The 18,664-nt window shown below is 36.4% G+C and overlaps 1 protein-coding gene and 1 long non-coding RNA gene across 3 annotated transcripts in view; one reads left to right on the plus strand and one right to left on the minus strand.

Annotated features, from left to right (window-relative positions):
* The window catches only part of LOC127388381 (uncharacterized), a 49,631-nt gene extending 47,213 nt beyond the window's left edge, over positions 1-2,418 (plus strand). Inside the window, exon 11 of the long non-coding RNA XR_007890365.1 lies at positions 2,135-2,418. This is a non-coding gene — a long non-coding RNA (uncharacterized LOC127388381). The remainder of the gene's footprint in view (positions 1-2,134) is intronic.
* The window catches only part of CACNA1D (calcium voltage-gated channel subunit alpha1 D), a 164,386-nt gene that overhangs the window by 55,555 nt on the left and 90,167 nt on the right, over positions 1-18,664 (minus strand). Inside the window, exons 12-23 of one of the 2 annotated variants that reach the window (XM_051627843.1) lie at positions 15,633-15,793; positions 14,826-15,051; positions 14,476-14,683; positions 13,098-13,218; positions 11,925-12,039; positions 11,125-11,194; positions 10,430-10,499; positions 9,500-9,644; positions 7,882-8,011; positions 5,070-5,129; positions 1,383-1,489; positions 263-350 (exon numbers count right to left, since the gene is read on the minus strand). In XM_051627843.1, coding sequence (XP_051483803.1) covers positions 263-350; positions 1,383-1,489; positions 5,070-5,129; positions 7,882-8,011; positions 9,500-9,644; positions 10,430-10,499; positions 11,125-11,194; positions 11,925-12,039; positions 13,098-13,218; positions 14,476-14,683; positions 14,826-15,051; positions 15,633-15,793 — 1,501 coding nt within the window. Of the gene's footprint in view, positions 1-262; positions 351-1,382; positions 1,490-4,929; positions 4,990-5,069; positions 5,130-7,881; positions 8,012-9,499; positions 9,645-10,429; positions 10,500-11,124; positions 11,195-11,924; positions 12,040-13,097; positions 13,219-14,475; positions 14,684-14,825; positions 15,052-15,632; positions 15,794-18,664 lie in introns of both variants that reach the window. The other variant, XM_051627844.1, reaches the window with a different exon arrangement.

Consider the following 18,664-nt stretch of genomic DNA (forward strand, 5'->3'; position numbering starts at 1 on the left):
CTACGTAAGAACTATGGAAAAACAAAATATTGCTCTGTTGTTCACAACAAGCGAATATCTGCTGTCCATGGCATTGGTGTTCCTCCACAGATAAACTGCTGTAACTGTGGCCAGAACCTGGCCTAGAATGTTTGAGAATCAGGAACTGATTTATAACCTTGTTCTGTGAACTTTCCCAGACAGTTTTTCTTGCACAAGAATTTTTAACCTGTGGGAGGACTAAAGAATCAGGCCAACAGAAACATAACTTAAAAATAAACACCTTGAGTCCTTTTGCTCTGTTTATTGCCCTTAGAGGCCTCAGGACTCTTAAAACTCTGAGGATCTTCACAACAGAGATGGCACTCGATCTAAATGAGGGGGGAAAAAAAAAGAAATAGTTCAAGTATCAAGATAAATAAGCAAGATTTTAAAAAGTATTTATTAATCTTTTATTAATATTAGGAAATAGTATCAATCTCATAAATGCCATAAGGATTATTTTTATTTCTGAAGCAACCTGGGGATTAATACCTCAGAAGCTTGTCTGAAATTGTAATGCAGTTAATGTTGGTCAGGAGCAAAACAGTGCCCAAAGTATTTTTCAGTGTTGACAAGCTCTTTCAGAGACATAGTGTAAATCCTGCATATCAACAAATATTTTAATTTCCAGTCAGCTGGAGATTACAAGATCTCAGACTACTCACATTCTCTTTGAGGATCTAGGGCTGCATTTTGAAATAACAGCAGGCAGCCTTTTAAAGAACATACTGGGGAACTGAATGCTTGACTAATAGGTACCCCAGTACAAGCAGAATATGAAGTGGAAGCAGCTGAGTGACACTCATCCCTTGCTCTTTTCTGAGTAACTAAGGGTTTCACAGATGATTTTACATGAGGCAGAAGTGCTCAGTGAATCAATAAGCACCTTCAAACTCTTTCATTATGTCTAGCCTGACCCAAACAATGCAAAAAACCCCTCTTTGCCACGGTTTACAGTCCTGCGTATGGTAGAGCTTCTCTCCCCTTCAAATTCCGCCAAGTTACATATCCCAGCAGGTCAATGCTGAAAGAGCAAGCTCATAGAACAACATGGTAGATGTGGCAATAGCACAAGTGAGGGTACACAGACCTTCTAAAGCTCCAGGAATTACCTGCTATACCACTCAGTGTCATGCTGCTCTTCCTTGCTCTCTCAGTAGTAGCAGCAAGTAGTAATTTGTTTCCAACCCGTATTAGTAACTAGTTACAACTCTTTCCATTGAAAATGCTTCCTCTTGCCAGCCCCAGCCCTGAATTCTGGTACTGCACACCCACACACAATGAGGGAACAAAAGGAGCTGAAACACATTTCAGTATAAAACCCCAAAGCAAATCATTCACATTATAAGTAGAGTACTTACTGAATACCAAATGATACCAGAGAAACACCCACAACCAGCAAATCCAGCAAATTAAAATAGTTCCTGCAGAAGGACCCTTTATGAAGGAATGCTCCAAAAGCTGTCATCTAAAACCAGAATTGTTACAAATTTAGTCTATATTTCAATTTACTCAAATTCACATTTAGGCTGTTTACAAGACACTTGCCTAGAGTGTGAATACATACACTATTAACCCACTTTCTAAAAGCAATCACAATATAAACCAATCCCACTACGTACATTAAATCTTTAATTTACATGCTTATGGCTGGACATAAGCCATACAAATGCCACTCAAGCAAGACCAGCAAATATGTCATCTGTTTCTGATGTCAACAAATGTTATATTTTGTGTGAGAATTTATTAGGCTGAGCTGATTACACTGAATTGATTTGGCCTTTGCTAGAAAAATGAGTGCAAGAACCATATAATTTCCCTGCTTACTAAACTGTAAGGTCAAGATTCTGACTGAAACACTGAAACTAAACTTGAAATTAAAATAAGGATACCTTTAAAGAATACGTAGTAGTCAGTTCAAGAACATGGGTTCTTATTTCTTCAGCCTTAAGCTCTTCTTAAAATACTCTCAGGTACTCACTGTTTTTCTCAGGTAAGAAAACTAAATGCCAGCCAGCAAACATCTAACATTGACTGTGCATTTTAAACCCATCACTTTATGTTCTGTTCCTCAAGATGGAGCAAAGAGATTTTCTTTCTTTGGCTCTTGCAGCAGACAACTACATCTTTCAAGACTGTTCCACAATGTAGAACAGAGCTACTGTCAATGGGCATCTCAGTCTACTGTGTCATCACTCAAGTGCAGATTTACAGACCTGTATGAAAAAGCCCTAGTGCCAGGGGAAGCTGTGATCTCCAGAGCAATGGGAACAACTAAAGGCATTTTTCTTTGAAGACCTTCTCTCCTTAATCTCATGTTAAATTTTCTTTTGTCGTGATCAAAATACTGAATGTTCCTCAAAACTAGAAGAATAAAAATCTTAAAGCTCTAACCTATGCCATGTTATAAAAGATACATAGTTACATTATAGAATTTCCAATAAACTTCTGGCTCTTTTCACTTACAGCTGTATAGAGCTGAAGTCATTAAAGTAAGTGGGAGTTTAACACAAAAATAACCCTGAATATTAAACCTACATCTATCTACACTCACTCCCACTGTAGCATATTATCAGTTAGCAGCACACAAAGTTTCACAAAAGTAAAGATATATTGACCTAAAAATACAGGTGAAGTACATATCTCCCTATATAAAGATCTTGCCTGTAATTCCACACCAGTGGGGCTATTAGCTCAGCTGGGGCAAGGTTAAAAGCGCAAGGTCCTAACCTGACCTTTGCTCTGATATTTTCATGTTTCCCAAGCACTGCACACAGGATGGCAAGCTGGATTTCAGCACCATGTAAGCATTACATTGGAGAATTCTTAAATGCTTTAAATTGCTGTTGCAGCTTTTCTGTTATTTATATACTCAAAACCATATAATGTGGAAATCCTCATGTCTGCAGAGCAGGCAGTAAGACAGAGTACAGGGAGACTCTCCACATGATGAGTTATTCTGGTTTAATGCTTGTTTTTTGGACATTTATGAGTTTCTTCTCTGCAGCTGATAATATTGCCTCTGGTTATCTTAATTTCAGTTTCATATACTTTTTGCCTGGAAATTAAGGAATGCTTTTGTTAATGTAGTTCTAGTCTTGAATTTACTCTTTGCAGAACACACACAGCTTCTGTACAACTTGGATACTGTGGAAAGCACAATGCAAAACCCAGCACAGAAGACATGGAGGCCTCCAGCCACAAGAAGCAAGCCAAGCCAGTGTCTGAGACATGTTAGTAAAGCAGGCACTGTGTGCGTACATGTGTCACGTTCTGCTTGTCTGTTACATTTCTATGGTACAATTTATTTTCCTTTTTAAATACACGAGTGTGCAGTGCAGAGCTTCCTGGGAGTCAGGAGCATCAACATTTTTGGCTATTTTGTTTGTTTGTAATACTTTACAATGTCCGATTTCAACAGGCTCTAGAGCTTCCTACTTCCCTGGGATAACTCTTGTTAGTGTCAGAATCTTTTGCAGATAGTAGGAATGTTGTTTTTCATAAGACGTTGTTAATGTTCTCTATGCCATGCTCTATAATTTGTCTCCTAGAGAAACTGCAGGAGCTCTAGAGCCTGCTGCTCAGAGCAGGTGGAAGCTAACAGACTCTCTTCTGCCACAGAAATGGTGGTAACACAGTTTGTATGGCTTCTCAAATGTAGAGTGAGGAACCAGTTTGATCTCATGCTACAGTTCTCTTCAGTGCTGTGTTCCTTCCTTTTGTTTGGGCTCTCTCTACCAGCAAAAAACCTGGGTATTTATTTAGCATGCTACAAGTGTTACAAGATTAATCAATTCTATAAGCAAGCTCCTCTGTTGCAAACGAGAAATAAAGGAATAAACGTAAGTCTCAAAGAATATTTGCAAGCATAAAAATAGTCTACCACTTACAGTCCAGCTTATCTTGTAAACAGCCCAAATAATGCATCAATTAGTATTTAAACAAATTGCATTGTGAAGAGTATGCACAGCAATATGAGCAAAAGCTGGGAGAAGAGATTTTGTTAAGCTTAATTCTCAACTGGAAATGCAAAGTTTATGTACAGATTCTTAGTGTACCAGAAATTTTTAAGTGTATAGATCAGGGTTACTCAAACAAAATCTCATGATAACTACACACAGCACTAAACTTCCAGGGATCTTGCATAAATCTCTGAAAAATTTTTTTTGCAAATTTCCATAAAAAATTTTTTTTCTTTGTTCAGCATTTTCTTTACATGTGAATCACATCCTCAGTTATGTGGCTTCTTTGTCAGGGGAAGCCCCACACATATGAAATCTGAGTAACCCCAATGGATATTCTTAATAATCAGTACACAAACTCTACATTAAAATGCCAATTTTTGGCTCATGCATGGGTAATACATTTAAGCAAGCATATTTATGCCTTTCTATGTATTTAAATGTATGCCCAAGATAAATGCAAAGTATCTTAGTATATAGATAGATAAATGCAAGATATCTTGCAAGTCCTATTGCAAGAAAATAGTTATCTACTATTTCAGCTCTGTGAATAAAGTTCAGCAAAAGAAATGAGAAATTACATGCTCCCTCCTTAGAAGACTGATTATCTCTTTTGGAAATGCCAGAGCAAGGAGTAGGAAAAGCTCATGCGCAGTGAATTATTTTTCCCTTTTCTGTCAACTGAGAGTTTAAAAAGGGTAAAAAATGAAGTATTAAATTGATGTAATGATAAAAAAATCAGCTTCTTCATGCACTCAATGGTAAAAAGTAACCAGTCAAAACTATGAGGAACTGTCAAATAAAAAAAAAAAAATATTCTCTGGTTTAAAAAAAGTTTAGGTTTGATCGCTTAGAGAAAAGGCGAAGAACACTCCAAGTGCCTTTTCTTGGCAGGTGACACACAAGGAAAATCCTTTTAAACAAACTTCCTTTAAAAACCTGTTACCTTCAAAATGATCTCAAATGTAAACATACTAGTGAAGACATAATCTGCATACCCTAGGATCTGGAAGGTAAACAAAAAGTTACAAACATTATTGCTAAAGCTGCTTTTGCGTCAACAAGGATCAGTTAACAAGTCATTACCTTTAACAGGATTTCAACAGTAAAGATGGCTGTGAAAGCATAGTCAAAGTAACCAAGTATCTGCAAGGTACAATATGTGCCACAGTGAGAAATCCATCTATTAATAAATTTTTTACAATTTAGACCATATGAACAACAACACTTGGATTAATCTAAGTAGGCAGATGGGGAATTTGGACAAAGTAGATTAAAATTCCAGCTACTGTGCAATCACATTTAATTAAAAATTTATCAGATGCCACTGTGCTTAGAAACTATATTTAACCCCTAAAGAGTTAAGAGGACCCAATGAGCAACACTTCCCATTCAGACTTTCCTCTACCAGCTTTCACAGGTAATTTTCAGCCTTTAGCAGACATACAGAATCATACACAAAGAACAAATACTTGTTAATAATAAATTATTTTTTTAAAACCAAAGTACTACATAAAAAAACCCTGAACCTCTGGATGCTTTTAGATTGCAGATCATTCTACATTTTACTATGTTGTGCTGTTCCTGTATAGATTGGGCTAGAGTGTCACAAAGCAACTTAACAAATAACTGAACTATTTAAAATTAGCACTACAACTCTTTTTTTCTTGGCAGTGGCTTAGTTGTAGAAAATTTAAAGGAACCCACAACAAGCTTGCAGAGTGATACGCAAACTTTTAAAAAGATTGTGGATGTGATATTGACCTCACTGCTGTTGGCAGGAACACTGACATACACTTCACTACAACCAAGATTGCACCCTTTCAAGGTGGCCATACCACTAGCACCTCATTTAGCCATTGACACACATTGCAGTAGAGCACTAATTTAAAGGATCCAGTAATCCAACTACCAAACAGTTGTGCACAGAAACAGGTTGCATGTGGTTCAGCAACTAATAAAATGCGAAGGAGAAATTAAATAGAGACAATACACAAAGAAAGTATTCCTAGATTAGTGCAAATAAAAGGAATTTTTTTTTTCCCCATGTTCAGTTGAAGGTCACATCCTTCTGTCCCTTGCTGTAGCTGAAAAAATAGGCAAATATTAAAGCCATTCAACACAGATCAGTCAGTAAGGAATTAATTCTAGAGTTAAAAGAAAATATTTAAAGACATTTCAGTTTGCAAACTTTCATTCCCTTGTGAAGCTGGCCAGTTAAAGGAACATGATCATTCAAGAGAGCAACGAGAAAAATATGCAGGTCTCGTGCATTTGTGAATATTTACAAGAGGGAAATTTCCCTTGAAATCACACATCTTATCTGTTTCCCAAATAGGAATAAGCCTTTCAGTTACCACCACTCTCCAGTTACCTAGTACTCCTCTAGTTGCAAAAAACAATTACCAGCTCTTCAAGTCATTTCTACAATAACAATTTCAGCATTAACTATCAACTCTCTTCTTCTAATCCATTAGTGTGATTTATTCATAAGATTTCACCTGACCAGTTTTATGGATAAGGGAAGCACACAGCGCTGCTGAATAGTACATGAAGAGTGTCTTTGTTCTTTAACCTCTTCTTACCTTTGAGGAAAGTTTTAGCTTTTTAGTTTTTACTAATGTTACTGAAAAATGTTCAGAGAACGTCAAGAGCCAAAAGAGGACTTCCAGAGGCTGCACCTGCACTAGCAAGAGCTAGAGGGATACAGCCTCTACTGACCTAATAGGCCCATCTTTCCTGTAAGAGTTTCCCTAACTCCATGGAAATCTCTGGAGATCTATTTATATTTAAGACAGGAGAGGCCTGGAGGTTCTGTCAAAGTATCCCAAAAATCCCCACAGACTATTACCAAGTGGCAACACCTGAGCTATTTCACACCTAATCTAAAGCACACACAATGCACAATAACATGAGGCTTGCTGCACCACTAATTCAAGGGCAACAAGTGTAAGACAAATATTAGTAATCACAAGAGTGGATTTATTTTTGTTTCTCTGTCTAATAATTGGGTATTTGAGTAACAGGCAAGTCTTGTGCTATATTAAGAACTCATAACGGGGATCCAGGAATTAGTTTTAGGAGAACACAGATGTTCACTCACCACAGAAACTACACTTTCATTGAATAATAGAGACATTTCTGAAATTAATATTCTTACAAATATTTTGGTAGTATAAGTAGATTTTAAAAATAATGGAGAAGAATTTCCAAATGTTCAGGTTTATATACAAGCTGAAATGGCATTTGACTGGCTGGGCACACTCTGATCCTCATCCTACATCTGCATTCAGAAAAAAGTGAAACTTGCTTTGTTTCTGATAGGGTGCACCAGGAATCTTTGGGTCCAATGTGGTGGAACCCAAACTCATTAGTGTAGCTGCAATACCTTGTTTGAAAGAAGAGGTAAATTCCTCACAAATCCATGCACTCACTAACAGAGTGATACTCTGAGCTCCCCAAAACCATATAAGGGAGTCAATGAAGATGACAAGACATTGTAAACAGTGATCATTTTAACTGGCATTTTAAAATTAATGTCAAACACTGAGAGGCACTAAGAATGATTTAGGAAATGCATAACAGGTTCACCAGCTGAAAATTATGAAAAAATATTAAAATTATAAAGATTATGTACAGCTTGAACATATTTTATTCTGATATATCTATATCCAAGAAAAGGAAAACATCATGTAACTAATAAATGGTTCTAATACCTATAATATTCCATAAATAAAGTTACTTGGTCTTTTTAAAGCAAAAGAAATATAGATGTAGGACTTGAAAAAGGAACAGGAAAGTTTCTTAAACTGAAAATTAAAAACCAGGCACTAGTCCCAAAGGATAGTTATCCTGTGAGGATATATTTCTCTTCAGACATAAAAATGAAGGGGCTTACATTATTTCGAAAAGAGTGGCTGCGAATTGGATCCTCTGCTGCTAGGGAAACACTGCTCAGCATAATGAAGACAAGGATAAGATTGGTAAAGATGTGATGATTGATGAGTCTGTGGCATCCCACTCGAATTCTGAAGAAGAGACACAAAAACATACCACGTGTGCAAATAGAATTCAGCAGATGGCTGATACACAACATTTTCTATTACTCTGCCAGCACAGAGCAACCATCAGCAGCTAAAAGCAGTGCAAATGCTGAAGATATTGTTCTGATTTCTAAAACTGTAAATAAATTGAACATCCAGTCCTACTAAGTTTCAACCACACAACATGAAGTGGAACTGTAGCTATGCTTAGAGTCACTGAGCCCAAAGTTACTACAAATGCTACTGAGCACCTGGGTAGAGTAAGTCGGTCCAGCATTGAATCAGCAAAAAGGCAGGATAAGGTTTATAAGTCATTAACATTGAAGTTCTCTAAATTCTGCTGTAGAAGGTCCTTGGGGAAAATTTGTTCTCCTGTTACTAAGTAGATGATTTGAGTATAGTCTATCTTAGCTAAGTAAGACAGCTGTTGGGGCCTGAAAATATGTAGCATTATTTGAGGCCAAAAGCAACTGGACATGTTCAACAAAACCGAATGTTCTTGCATTCAGCACATGTGTTCTTAAAATTACTGGTCTGAATTGCTTTCTTTTCAGTCTGTGCAAAAATTCTGAAGAGCCTTGGACAAACCATGCAACGAACAAGATACAAGCCCAAAACACTATATCTTGATCATCACACCATATTCTAAACTTAATTATAATAAAATAATATAATAAATATTTATTCTTTACCACAGAGAAGAGAGCACTTTCCCATTCCGAGTAACTAAAGCTCCCTCCTAGGATGGCTTACTAAATTGCTGTATGTAAATGTAACAGCCCTGTTCAGTCTGTAGGAAATAAATTTTGCTCACTTCTTCACTTCTATCCAACAACCAGTCATGGCTTTTCCTGATTACTGAAGCTTGCTTCCTTCATCAGTGTAGAACTTCAACTGCTCTGGAGTTAAACTGAGCAGTGAAATATTCCAGTCTCCCTCAAAATCCAACTACTACAGTTCTTGATATTTGAGATAATTTGTCCTAATCTTCAGTGTTTGCTTGAATCAGGAAAATGCTGTTACCCCAATATATACAACCTTTCTCCTAATTTAATCTTTTTTTCTCTAATTTTCTCTTTCCTTCCTCATATGTTTTGCCCCACAAAGGTTTCTAGGGTTACTAGGAATCCTGTGTCATGCAGAAGATGCTCAGATCTTATGTCACAGCTTTTATATCCAGTAACTAACATATTAAATAGCTAATACACATTAAAGGGTACTTTTCAGACGTGCAGACTTGACAGACTTTATGCTCAAAATGCTATTATCTTCAACAGTGGGAAGCAATTAATATATTTATAAATTAATATATTTATAAACTTATTTTTATTTACCAAGTAATTAAGAAAATTTTAGGAAGAGAAGCCTGTTGAAGATACTGGAGTTTTATTCCTAATATCACTGGAAGGACACCTGTTCCTTCACTGCTAAATCTTGCTGGTCTAAACCAGTATTTTTCAAAACTATATTTACGGGTTGGTGCTGCTGAAGATGAAGAAGGCACTTCCTTCAGGGATCGGCGTGATCTTCTCCTTCATATTTAGTTCAGATATCCTACGGGGACGTGGACCTGCTGGTACCTCTGGTTCTTCCTCCTCCTCCTCTTCATCTTCACCTACTTTAAATTAAACACTTTTTTACTATAAAATAAAAAACATTGAGGTTTTGTTCGTAACAGTATAAAAGCATAGGTTGTATTAAAATATATACAGCTTAAAGAAAACGTGTATTCATAGCATGGTTTTAAAAATCTATGAATCAATATATGAATGTGCGTATAGCTGTGAGTTATATTTCTGTGCATATATGGGTGTGTGCATAAGTGTCCTGAGAGCACTAACAGGCTTTACCAGCCCTGACCAGCCTTGCCTGGGGACTCCACCTACACCCCTTGCACGTGTGCTCTGGAGTCCCTCCCAAGCTCAGCCCCTGCCCATGGGTCCACGCCTGTGCTGTGCTGTTGGGGCACTGGGCCCTGGGAGCTGGTTGAGCACTGAGTGCTCAAAAGGTAGAGCACATTGCTGCAACAGTTATCCAATCAGACAGAACTGATTTTTAGGTAAGTGTATCTTATCTACTGGAACAAGCCAAGAAAAAATTTACTAAAATCATTAGTCCGGGGATGTCCTTTTTTTCTGAATATTTCAGAAAAGTTTAGCTCTCACATTCATAGTATCACCACAGCAGTCTCCAGGCTCACAGCAATAACTGACAGGCTGTTTGTACTGTCTAGGGAGCTGCAGGAAAAGATAATACTTGGCAGCTTACAGACCCATTTATCCACTGATAACAGAGCACTTCAGTGACTTCAAAGGAATTGATTCCGTGTTCAGCAAGAGCCACTTTAGGGTATTTTAGCAAATGAGACTAAATGTGTTTCTCTTCTGGCTGGTATACACATACCTGGTACATCACAGGGTGGATAGGGATCTTTATCCTCATCCTCTCCTTCTCCATATTCTGTGATTGTCACCTACGGCAATGAAAGGGATGCACAAGAAGAAAAATTAATTTACATACAGCTTGGAGTATAGAGCTCAACAGATAGCAAACCAAATACACCTCTGAAGTCAGAGAGGTGATCCCTATCTGAGTTTGATCCCCATTTGGGTCTGAGTTTTCTGAAACGGGAACTGTGAGAACAAAGAAGATTTGAAAATTTAGTACATATTTTCAAAAGATGTTTTTATAGTATCTACATTCTTCTGCCTTTGCAGGTCACAATGTGAATATAACCAACAGCCTTTAGTAAAAGTTACTAAGAATGTTTTATCATTCTAGTCAGAGTTCATGATTCACTAATCTCTTCCATTTGACTTACCAGGCAAAATACCCACAAGAATCCTAAAATAACATCAAATATTTCTAACCTCAACTATTCCATGCTCTAAGAGATTTCACTTTTCAAGATATTCTAAAATTATAAGGATTTTCTGGACTAATAGATTTTGGGAGGATGCAAAGCATCAAAACTAAGTTTCCTTTGCCTGGAAAATAATGCAGGGATGATGTACAATGCACAGAAGTATTGAAAAGTATTCCCTAGCAAAATTAGTAAAACTGCTTCTTAGAAAAGACAGAATTTTTAGAATAAACACCTTACTATCCTTGGGCTTCTTTTGGTCACCTTCCGACTTCTCACTTTTTTTATTTTCCAGACTCTCTTTTCTACAAAACAATACAAGAACAATTATGAAGTAGGTCATGTAAAAATGGAAGATTTTAAGTGAACTAAACCCATTTGATGAAAAGTTAGGAGAGCATACCTAAAGCTAGATTAAGATTTTTAAAGATTTAAATCTTTTACAAGGTTTTAAAATATTTGCACAGCTGCAGGTGTCAGAGCAATAAAAATCTATGGCATGTGAATGCAATGATCCATTTAAAAGATTATAATTTTGAATTATAATTCCAGTAGCTAAGCCCTAAAAAATTCAATGCATGATCATTAGTCCTTTCTAGAGGGATAAACTGTGCTGTTGGACTCATACAAACAACTTGCACTGACTTCAATAGGTCTGTACTGATTTGAAAGGAAGCTTTGCTTCTTGTCTATATAAGGCTTAGAGAACTGATTCCACAGGGAGTTGTGCACTGCCAACAGCAGATACATTCTTGTTTGAGTTGTGCAATAAATCCTACCACTGCAATCTTGAAATATCAGTTGGTTTATCATTATGTCCTTAATTCACCCTATTTTCCCAATTACTAACCAACTTTTATCTAAAATCATACTAATTGCATTTTGTTTCAATGTCTAGGTCAACTCTCATTATTTTTTTCCTGAGTCAAATAAATTTTAAAGATGGTAAAGACATTTATAAAAAGAAAATCCTTATATAATTCAGTGCCCTCCTCCTTCCCTCTCCTGCTTATTCAACGCCCCATGCTACTTTACCTTGCATTCTTTTTCCTTTCCTTTTCTTCAGCTTCTTCTTTCTGAGCTGTATTTAGACTTTCAGCATCTGCCAAGTTATCCACAGCAATGGCCAAGAAGACGTTTAGCAAGATATCTATTTCAAACCATTTTAAGGACATTATGCCTTACTGTACTTGTTTGATTTATTATCAGCATAAACACTGCCAACATGAGAGATACAAAACACAAGTTCCCAACCTACAGCATAGAATTTTGTGATGCTGAAGCTTTGTGCAAATAACACTTATTTAATGGACTAGATTAATATGTGGTGCAAAACGAGCAAAGATCCATTAGTATTACAGATTTAAAAACAGCAGAATACTTGACATATTTAAAGGAAAATAAAATAAATAATAAATTCAACTTTATGCTTGTCAGAGAAAATTTCAAATATTAAACATTGTCTATTAAAAGTGAAGACTGTTCAAGCATTTTGAAAGACTCATTTTTATAATGCACTATATTCTGTGTCCACAACAATCTAGATCAAATTCAGTACTTCAGTCTGTATCAGTTTAGTATAAATACTGATACAAATATCATATAGTACAGAAAATAGAAAGTTTTTGCCCTTTTATGACCTTTAAAGATCATCTGAGAATGACACTAGTTTCTGTTGCTACATGGGACCACAGAGGTACTTCCAGTACACTGAAGGCAGGAAAGGGGAATGTTTTAGCAGACTTAATCCTAACTGACTCAACATTCTTCCATGCAGATCTCTCTCATCTGGTCCCTGCACTGTGGATCACTGGCTTCACTGTCAGTGTGTGTCAGAATTAACAGGGCTGTGTCAGGCATCAAAAGAAGGAGCAGAACATCAGTGCCATGGAGATGAGAACACATCCGAGCACTTTTAGAGGGAAAGATGTCAAATAGAGATAAGCAGGTAGAATAAGGCTGCTTTCCACTGAAGGAAGAAAGAAAAAATTCTCTGGTTTCTGCCAGTGTGATGGCTGGAAATGGATGCAGGGATCACTGGAATCTTATTAGGGAAAGGGTGTACAAAAAAAAGCCTGCCTAAAGGATTTAGCACATGAAGAAAGTGCTTGCAGGGCCACTGCAATTTACTCTCTCCCAGATAACTTTTGCCTATATCCCTGGCACACAGCCCCATTTGGAGATGTCTCCAGTGAGTGCAAAGGATACAGTTTCCACAGATGAAGAGGATAATGAAATATATACAGACTATCATGCCTGACGATGATGGGCCACCATATGCCATTATGCCATCATACATAACAGCATTCCAGTCTTCACCTGTTAGAATCTAAGATGTTGAGAGATTATTAGTAACTCGACATCAAAAGAGCTATAGAGAAAAAAATTTCCTCTGACCACAATACACAATAAGGCTGACCTCTATACATAAAGCAATACCATAATCTTTTCCTGCATAATTTAAATTTCCACTTAAATAAGCATCTCCTGAAAGCTTGAGTTTAATTCCACTAGCTTTTATTTTAAGCTATGCATTTACATCACTGAACTTCAAAGGCAAAAATAACAAAAAGAGAAGCTTACAATTTTATTTATTTTGCCACGAAAAAATAAAAGTGCTGACTTTCAGTAATGCCACATATGTAGTAATGCCTGCAAATGTTCACCACTCTTGAAAATCAAGTTTGTATATGTTTCAAGATTCTCTTTTTTTGAAATAGTGGCCACAAATCTTTTCTAGTGTATGCCATTTGTTAGTTCTGCAAACTGCTCTACCCAATTTAAGTTTTAAAAGGGACTGGCCCCCTATAATCTGAATAAAATCCAACTCAGTTGAGTTTGTAAATACAGCCTTAATTTTTTAAAGGAGCATTGTCAGGTCAAATGTGGACAGAACTTCCTCATTAAGATTTCCTTATGTTAAAATTATATGGAAAGATTTTTTTTGTTTGCTCTGGGCAACCACCAGATGAAACTGGTGGTCTGTTTATGTGCAAAGCTGAAGGTGAAAACTGATAGAAAGATGAAACCAAATAGTTTAATTCCAGTATCCAATCTGGGAAGATTAAAACAAATAATTAAATAGTGAGAACTGTAAGCATGGCCTATCTTTTCACAAGTAACAGGCAAGTTGCATTAAAATTTTTATAAACCTGATAGTGTCTCTTTAAAGAAATGTATGCTTATTTTTATATTATAGTAAGTTGCATGACATACATGCAAATACGCCCTCTTACAATGTTTATTTTTTCCTGCTTGGGAAGAGTATTTTATAACTAATGAAGTTAAAGAAAATAATTTTGTTAAAGCAAAATTAACATTCCACCTTTTCTTCTAGTTATGTATTTGGAGAAAGAAAGAAAATTTAATTTTGTGAAGTAATATGACAGCTATTTTTCATATAGATTAAATAAGACATGAAACAAATGGTGCAGTTACCAGAGTACTGAATTTAGTGAGCAGAATGCTACTTAAAGTAAACTGAATAAATAGTATTTGTGATTTTATTTTCAAGCAACATGCTTACTTAAGCAGTTTTTTTTATCATCTAAGGTAAAATGTCTCATACAGGATGAAAGAAAGTTACCTGGAATACAGTTAAAAGAGCTTGTGGAAAATTATCGAAGGTGCTCCGTTTTGTTTGAGTTTCATCAAAATTAAATTTGCCTCCAAACAGCTGCATTCCAAGCAACGAGAAGATTATGATGAAGAGGAAAAGCAGAAGCAACAGTGAAGCAATGGACTTCATTGAGTTTAATAAGGATGCCACCAAGTTGCTCAGGGATGCCCAGTGCCTATAAATTAAAACGCGTGTGTTAACACACCAAAAAAACCCCAAACAAAACAGTAACAGAGCAGTGCAAGATGAAGTATTACAAAAGAGTTGCTGATCAGCATTCAGCTGTCCCTAGTGTTGGCAGTATCAGTTAATCTTACCTTGTTACTTTAAAAATACGCAGGAGACGAACACAGCGAAACACTGAAATCCCAAGCGGTGACATAATTTCCAACTCCACCAAAATGGTTTCAACAATCCCACCACAAACCACGAAGCAATCAAAGCGGTTAAAAAGAGAAACAAAATAAGCCTGTAGGCCCAAGCTGTACATCTTTACTAACATTTCACAGGTGAATAAAGCCAGGAGAACTTTATTTGCGATATCTGGAAAAAATATATAAAAAAATAAATTAAAAAAGACATTCCTGACTTGTCTCATAGATTCCATTTTTATTTTAGCAAATTAGTACTATAGTTTCTATACACGTTTGCAGACTTTTGATTAAGACTTAAGTATGTTTTTTATGTTGGGCTGTGGTTGATGCCTAAGTGGCAGAAGTTACACACAGATGCAAAGCTTCCTGCTCCCTGTCAACTATTCTTCTTTTCAATACGTTGTGCAGCTCACTGCTTCCCAACTCACAGCTTGAGTTCACACTTTAACTTAAGCAACACACCTTGTTCTGCTGTGCCAGCTACCTTTGCCTTCCTCATCTTTCAAGCATTGTTTAACAATAAAAGTACAGGTATTTACAATTTAGTGTTGTTAGCTTTTTGCTGATACTCCATGAAGCTGTGTTACAGTTGTGGAAACAAAATACATTCAATCATTTCTTGTATCTCCCTTCAGTTTGGCTGAACATCCTTCAGGACAGCAAACAACAAAATGGCAAAGTAAAAAAGTAGCCACTGAGAGAATGCAAATATCCATAGTCAAAAACAGGACAAATACTTTCTGATTGTACCTTGGATCTGGGTCAGCCAGTCAGGTTGATTATAATGCTCTGATGAGATAGTTAACGTGTTCAGAAAGACCAAGACAATAACAAGCCAATAAAATGTGACAGATTTTACTGCAGCTCTACATTTTCTTCGATTAAATCGATTCCAGCGACGCCAGCGTCGACTGAAAGTTCAAATAAAAACAAATTTATTATTATAAAGAAAACACACATGGAGTTAAGGAGGGTTTCTTCTGTGCAGAACATAGTGCGAGTATGTATGTGTGAGCAGGTGCATATTCATAAATATGTGCACAAAACTTTAGATACTTGTGTAAATTATTAGTAGTTGCAGACTAGTGAGTGCTAATTTTTTATTCCTTTTTAGATTCCCTGTTCTGATCCCCTCTTTCCCTTTTGCCAAATCTAGCCCTAGTGAAGTGAGCTAGACCTGAGAACTGACTGGTGGAAACCAACTTCTTTTTTTCTGAGTTGATTTTAGATGGTCAGTTGTCTGATCCAATTCACTGCATTAATGCATCACAGCAAGAGCAAGAAGAATGAGTGGCTGAGACAGGGAAAGGGCAGTGCAGCCCTTCTGGCAGCACCAAGACACAGAACTGTGGCTTTTGAAAATTTTTGCAAATAACTAGGTGAATTTTTAAATATTTTTAGTGTCTGAATTAGCAGGTATTGTATTTAGCATGAATAAAATAAGAAATGCCTTAAATTTGGTTCAGAAAATAGAACCAATATTCAATAACACCACTCTAAATATAACTGAAGTTGGCACTACATTCAAGCATTGACCGAGCTTAAAATCTTAGAATAATGCACCTTAAATCTGTACTTACAGTAATGGAAATTAACACTGGTTTCAGATATCAGCACGAAGATGTTTCAAGCCTTTGCAGTATTCTAACCATATAAAGAAAAAATATTCTCTCCTGACCTAAATCAACACAATATTCAAGAACATTCTCAGCATGTCAATCACCTGCTAAACAGCACTATGTCCATGGCCATCACCAGGATGGTTCACTCCCTGGGTAGGTAAAACAGCCTTTTTTTAAACTTACAGAACATCCTATCATTGAAGTTAATGAGACAAGAATAAGATTTTTTTGATATCTCTAATCATAGGAGCCAAAAGCCATCTCCAAGCTTTCTGAAGACAACTGAGCTTTTTTTTTTTTCCCAAAAGGTCTGTGCAATCAGTGACAAAACAGTATAGCTAAGGGGTGAGCATCTAAATATGCTGCCAGAGGGTGTGCAATGGCAGTCACATGTAGAAGTGTATAAATAATGAACGTAAGCACACGTAAAATGCCTACAGAAATAAAGCAAAAATTCCAAAAGGAGAAGAGTGATTTTCTACTTTCACTAAATCATTAAAAGTAAATAAACAAACTGTAAGTAGCAGACTGAAGCAGGTGGCCTGTTGTGCCAGAAAAACCTGTGCCTATATAAAATAGGAAAATAAACTACACTATTTTCACTCAACAGTTTTCTATTTTGTAGTAACTGCCCCTCCTAATATTAACCAAATAGCATAGTTTTTTTCAGGAAGAATGAAATGTACCCTTTTATTTTTAAGATTAATTCAATTTTCATAAATTTGCAATTATATTATATTGTTTTAGTGAAATTATGAAGCATTTTTCACAAAACGTAGCAGTTGAATAGATACTAAAATCGCTGAGGACACTCACAGCTGACACTGCTTGTTACAACAAATCCAATCACTCACTGTTTTTGTTATAATTTAATAATTTATTATCTTCATAATTATTTATGAGCAAATCATTATTCTTACAAATGTGTTTCAAATTTCATTCACTCAGGTATTCATGTTTGGTGGTCCTTTAGGTCCTTGTCTTAAATTTGAATCCACACTTTGAATCCACCTTAAATTTGAAGCCTGCCTGACTGAACTCAATGTCAGTCATGCAGAATCTATTAAGTTTTAGTTTGTTTACTTGCTATTCATGTGTTTGTAAATTGCTACTAGACCTGTGCAAAGGTAGGGACATTAATTTTTAGATTATTTTTGTACCACCAGCCTTTCATTATAGCACGATATTTTTCTAAACTGGCCTGTTTAGAACCACACACAAAACATCCCTGTATCTGCAAAACTGGCAGGCCTCTTGCTTTCACCAGTAAACACTCATGTCCAAGATGAATTCCTCTGTAAGTGTGAGTGCTCGCATCTGTGCAGAGACCCTAGACTTCACTCCTCTTACTTATAAAACATGTGACAGAAGAATTGCACCAGAGCACTCAGTCATTATGAAAAAATAGAAGCCTTTGAGATTATTTTTCTGTTCCTCAGTTACAGGATTCAGGGCACAGAATCAGCTTTTTAGCATGACTTGAAGATTAATATGATCATATAGTCATGCTGACAAATGAGGAAGCAGATTATTAAAAAGAGGGATCTTCACAGAGGACAATGTGCACAAATCTCTTCAACTAGCAAATCCTCACCTTCCTCTAATCATAGCTCTGTCTCTGTGAGGAGAAAATAAACAGTTGTTCTAGTACCGAGACATTTCAAATTCCACCTGGAAGGTTACAAATATGCAGCACAGATATTTACCCACATATACCCTAGCATAATGTGTGGTTGTTGTACACCTCCACTTAATAAACTGGCAGATAATTGTTGTGTCTTGCTACCACATAATGCTCTTGACCAAGTGCCCATCTGACTGTACAGAAACATATTCCAAGGATTAACTTCCATTTTCACTGGTGGCACAGGAGACATGCTAGCTTGCAATAAAATGTATTTTCCTTTTTGATCCAAAGGTAAAGACATTTATGGCCAAACCAATATCCTTGATAAGCTATGTCCTGATTTACTTAGCCCTGAAACACAGTGTGCTGCCATTGCAGAGTAACGTTCCCAAAGTTGGAGCGAGGATCAAACCAGAGACTGAGAATTAGACCAAGATTTAGCATTTGGCTCAGAATTATTTTAGGACATCCCTGACAGCTGAGCACATAATCTAGGGCTTTGCTGCAGAACTGAGAGTTTCTGTGTCTTAGGT

Source organism: Apus apus, chromosome 9, assembly GCF_020740795.1.
Source record: "Apus apus isolate bApuApu2 chromosome 9, bApuApu2.pri.cur, whole genome shotgun sequence".
NCBI lineage: Eukaryota > Metazoa > Chordata > Aves > Apodiformes > Apodidae > Apus > Apus apus.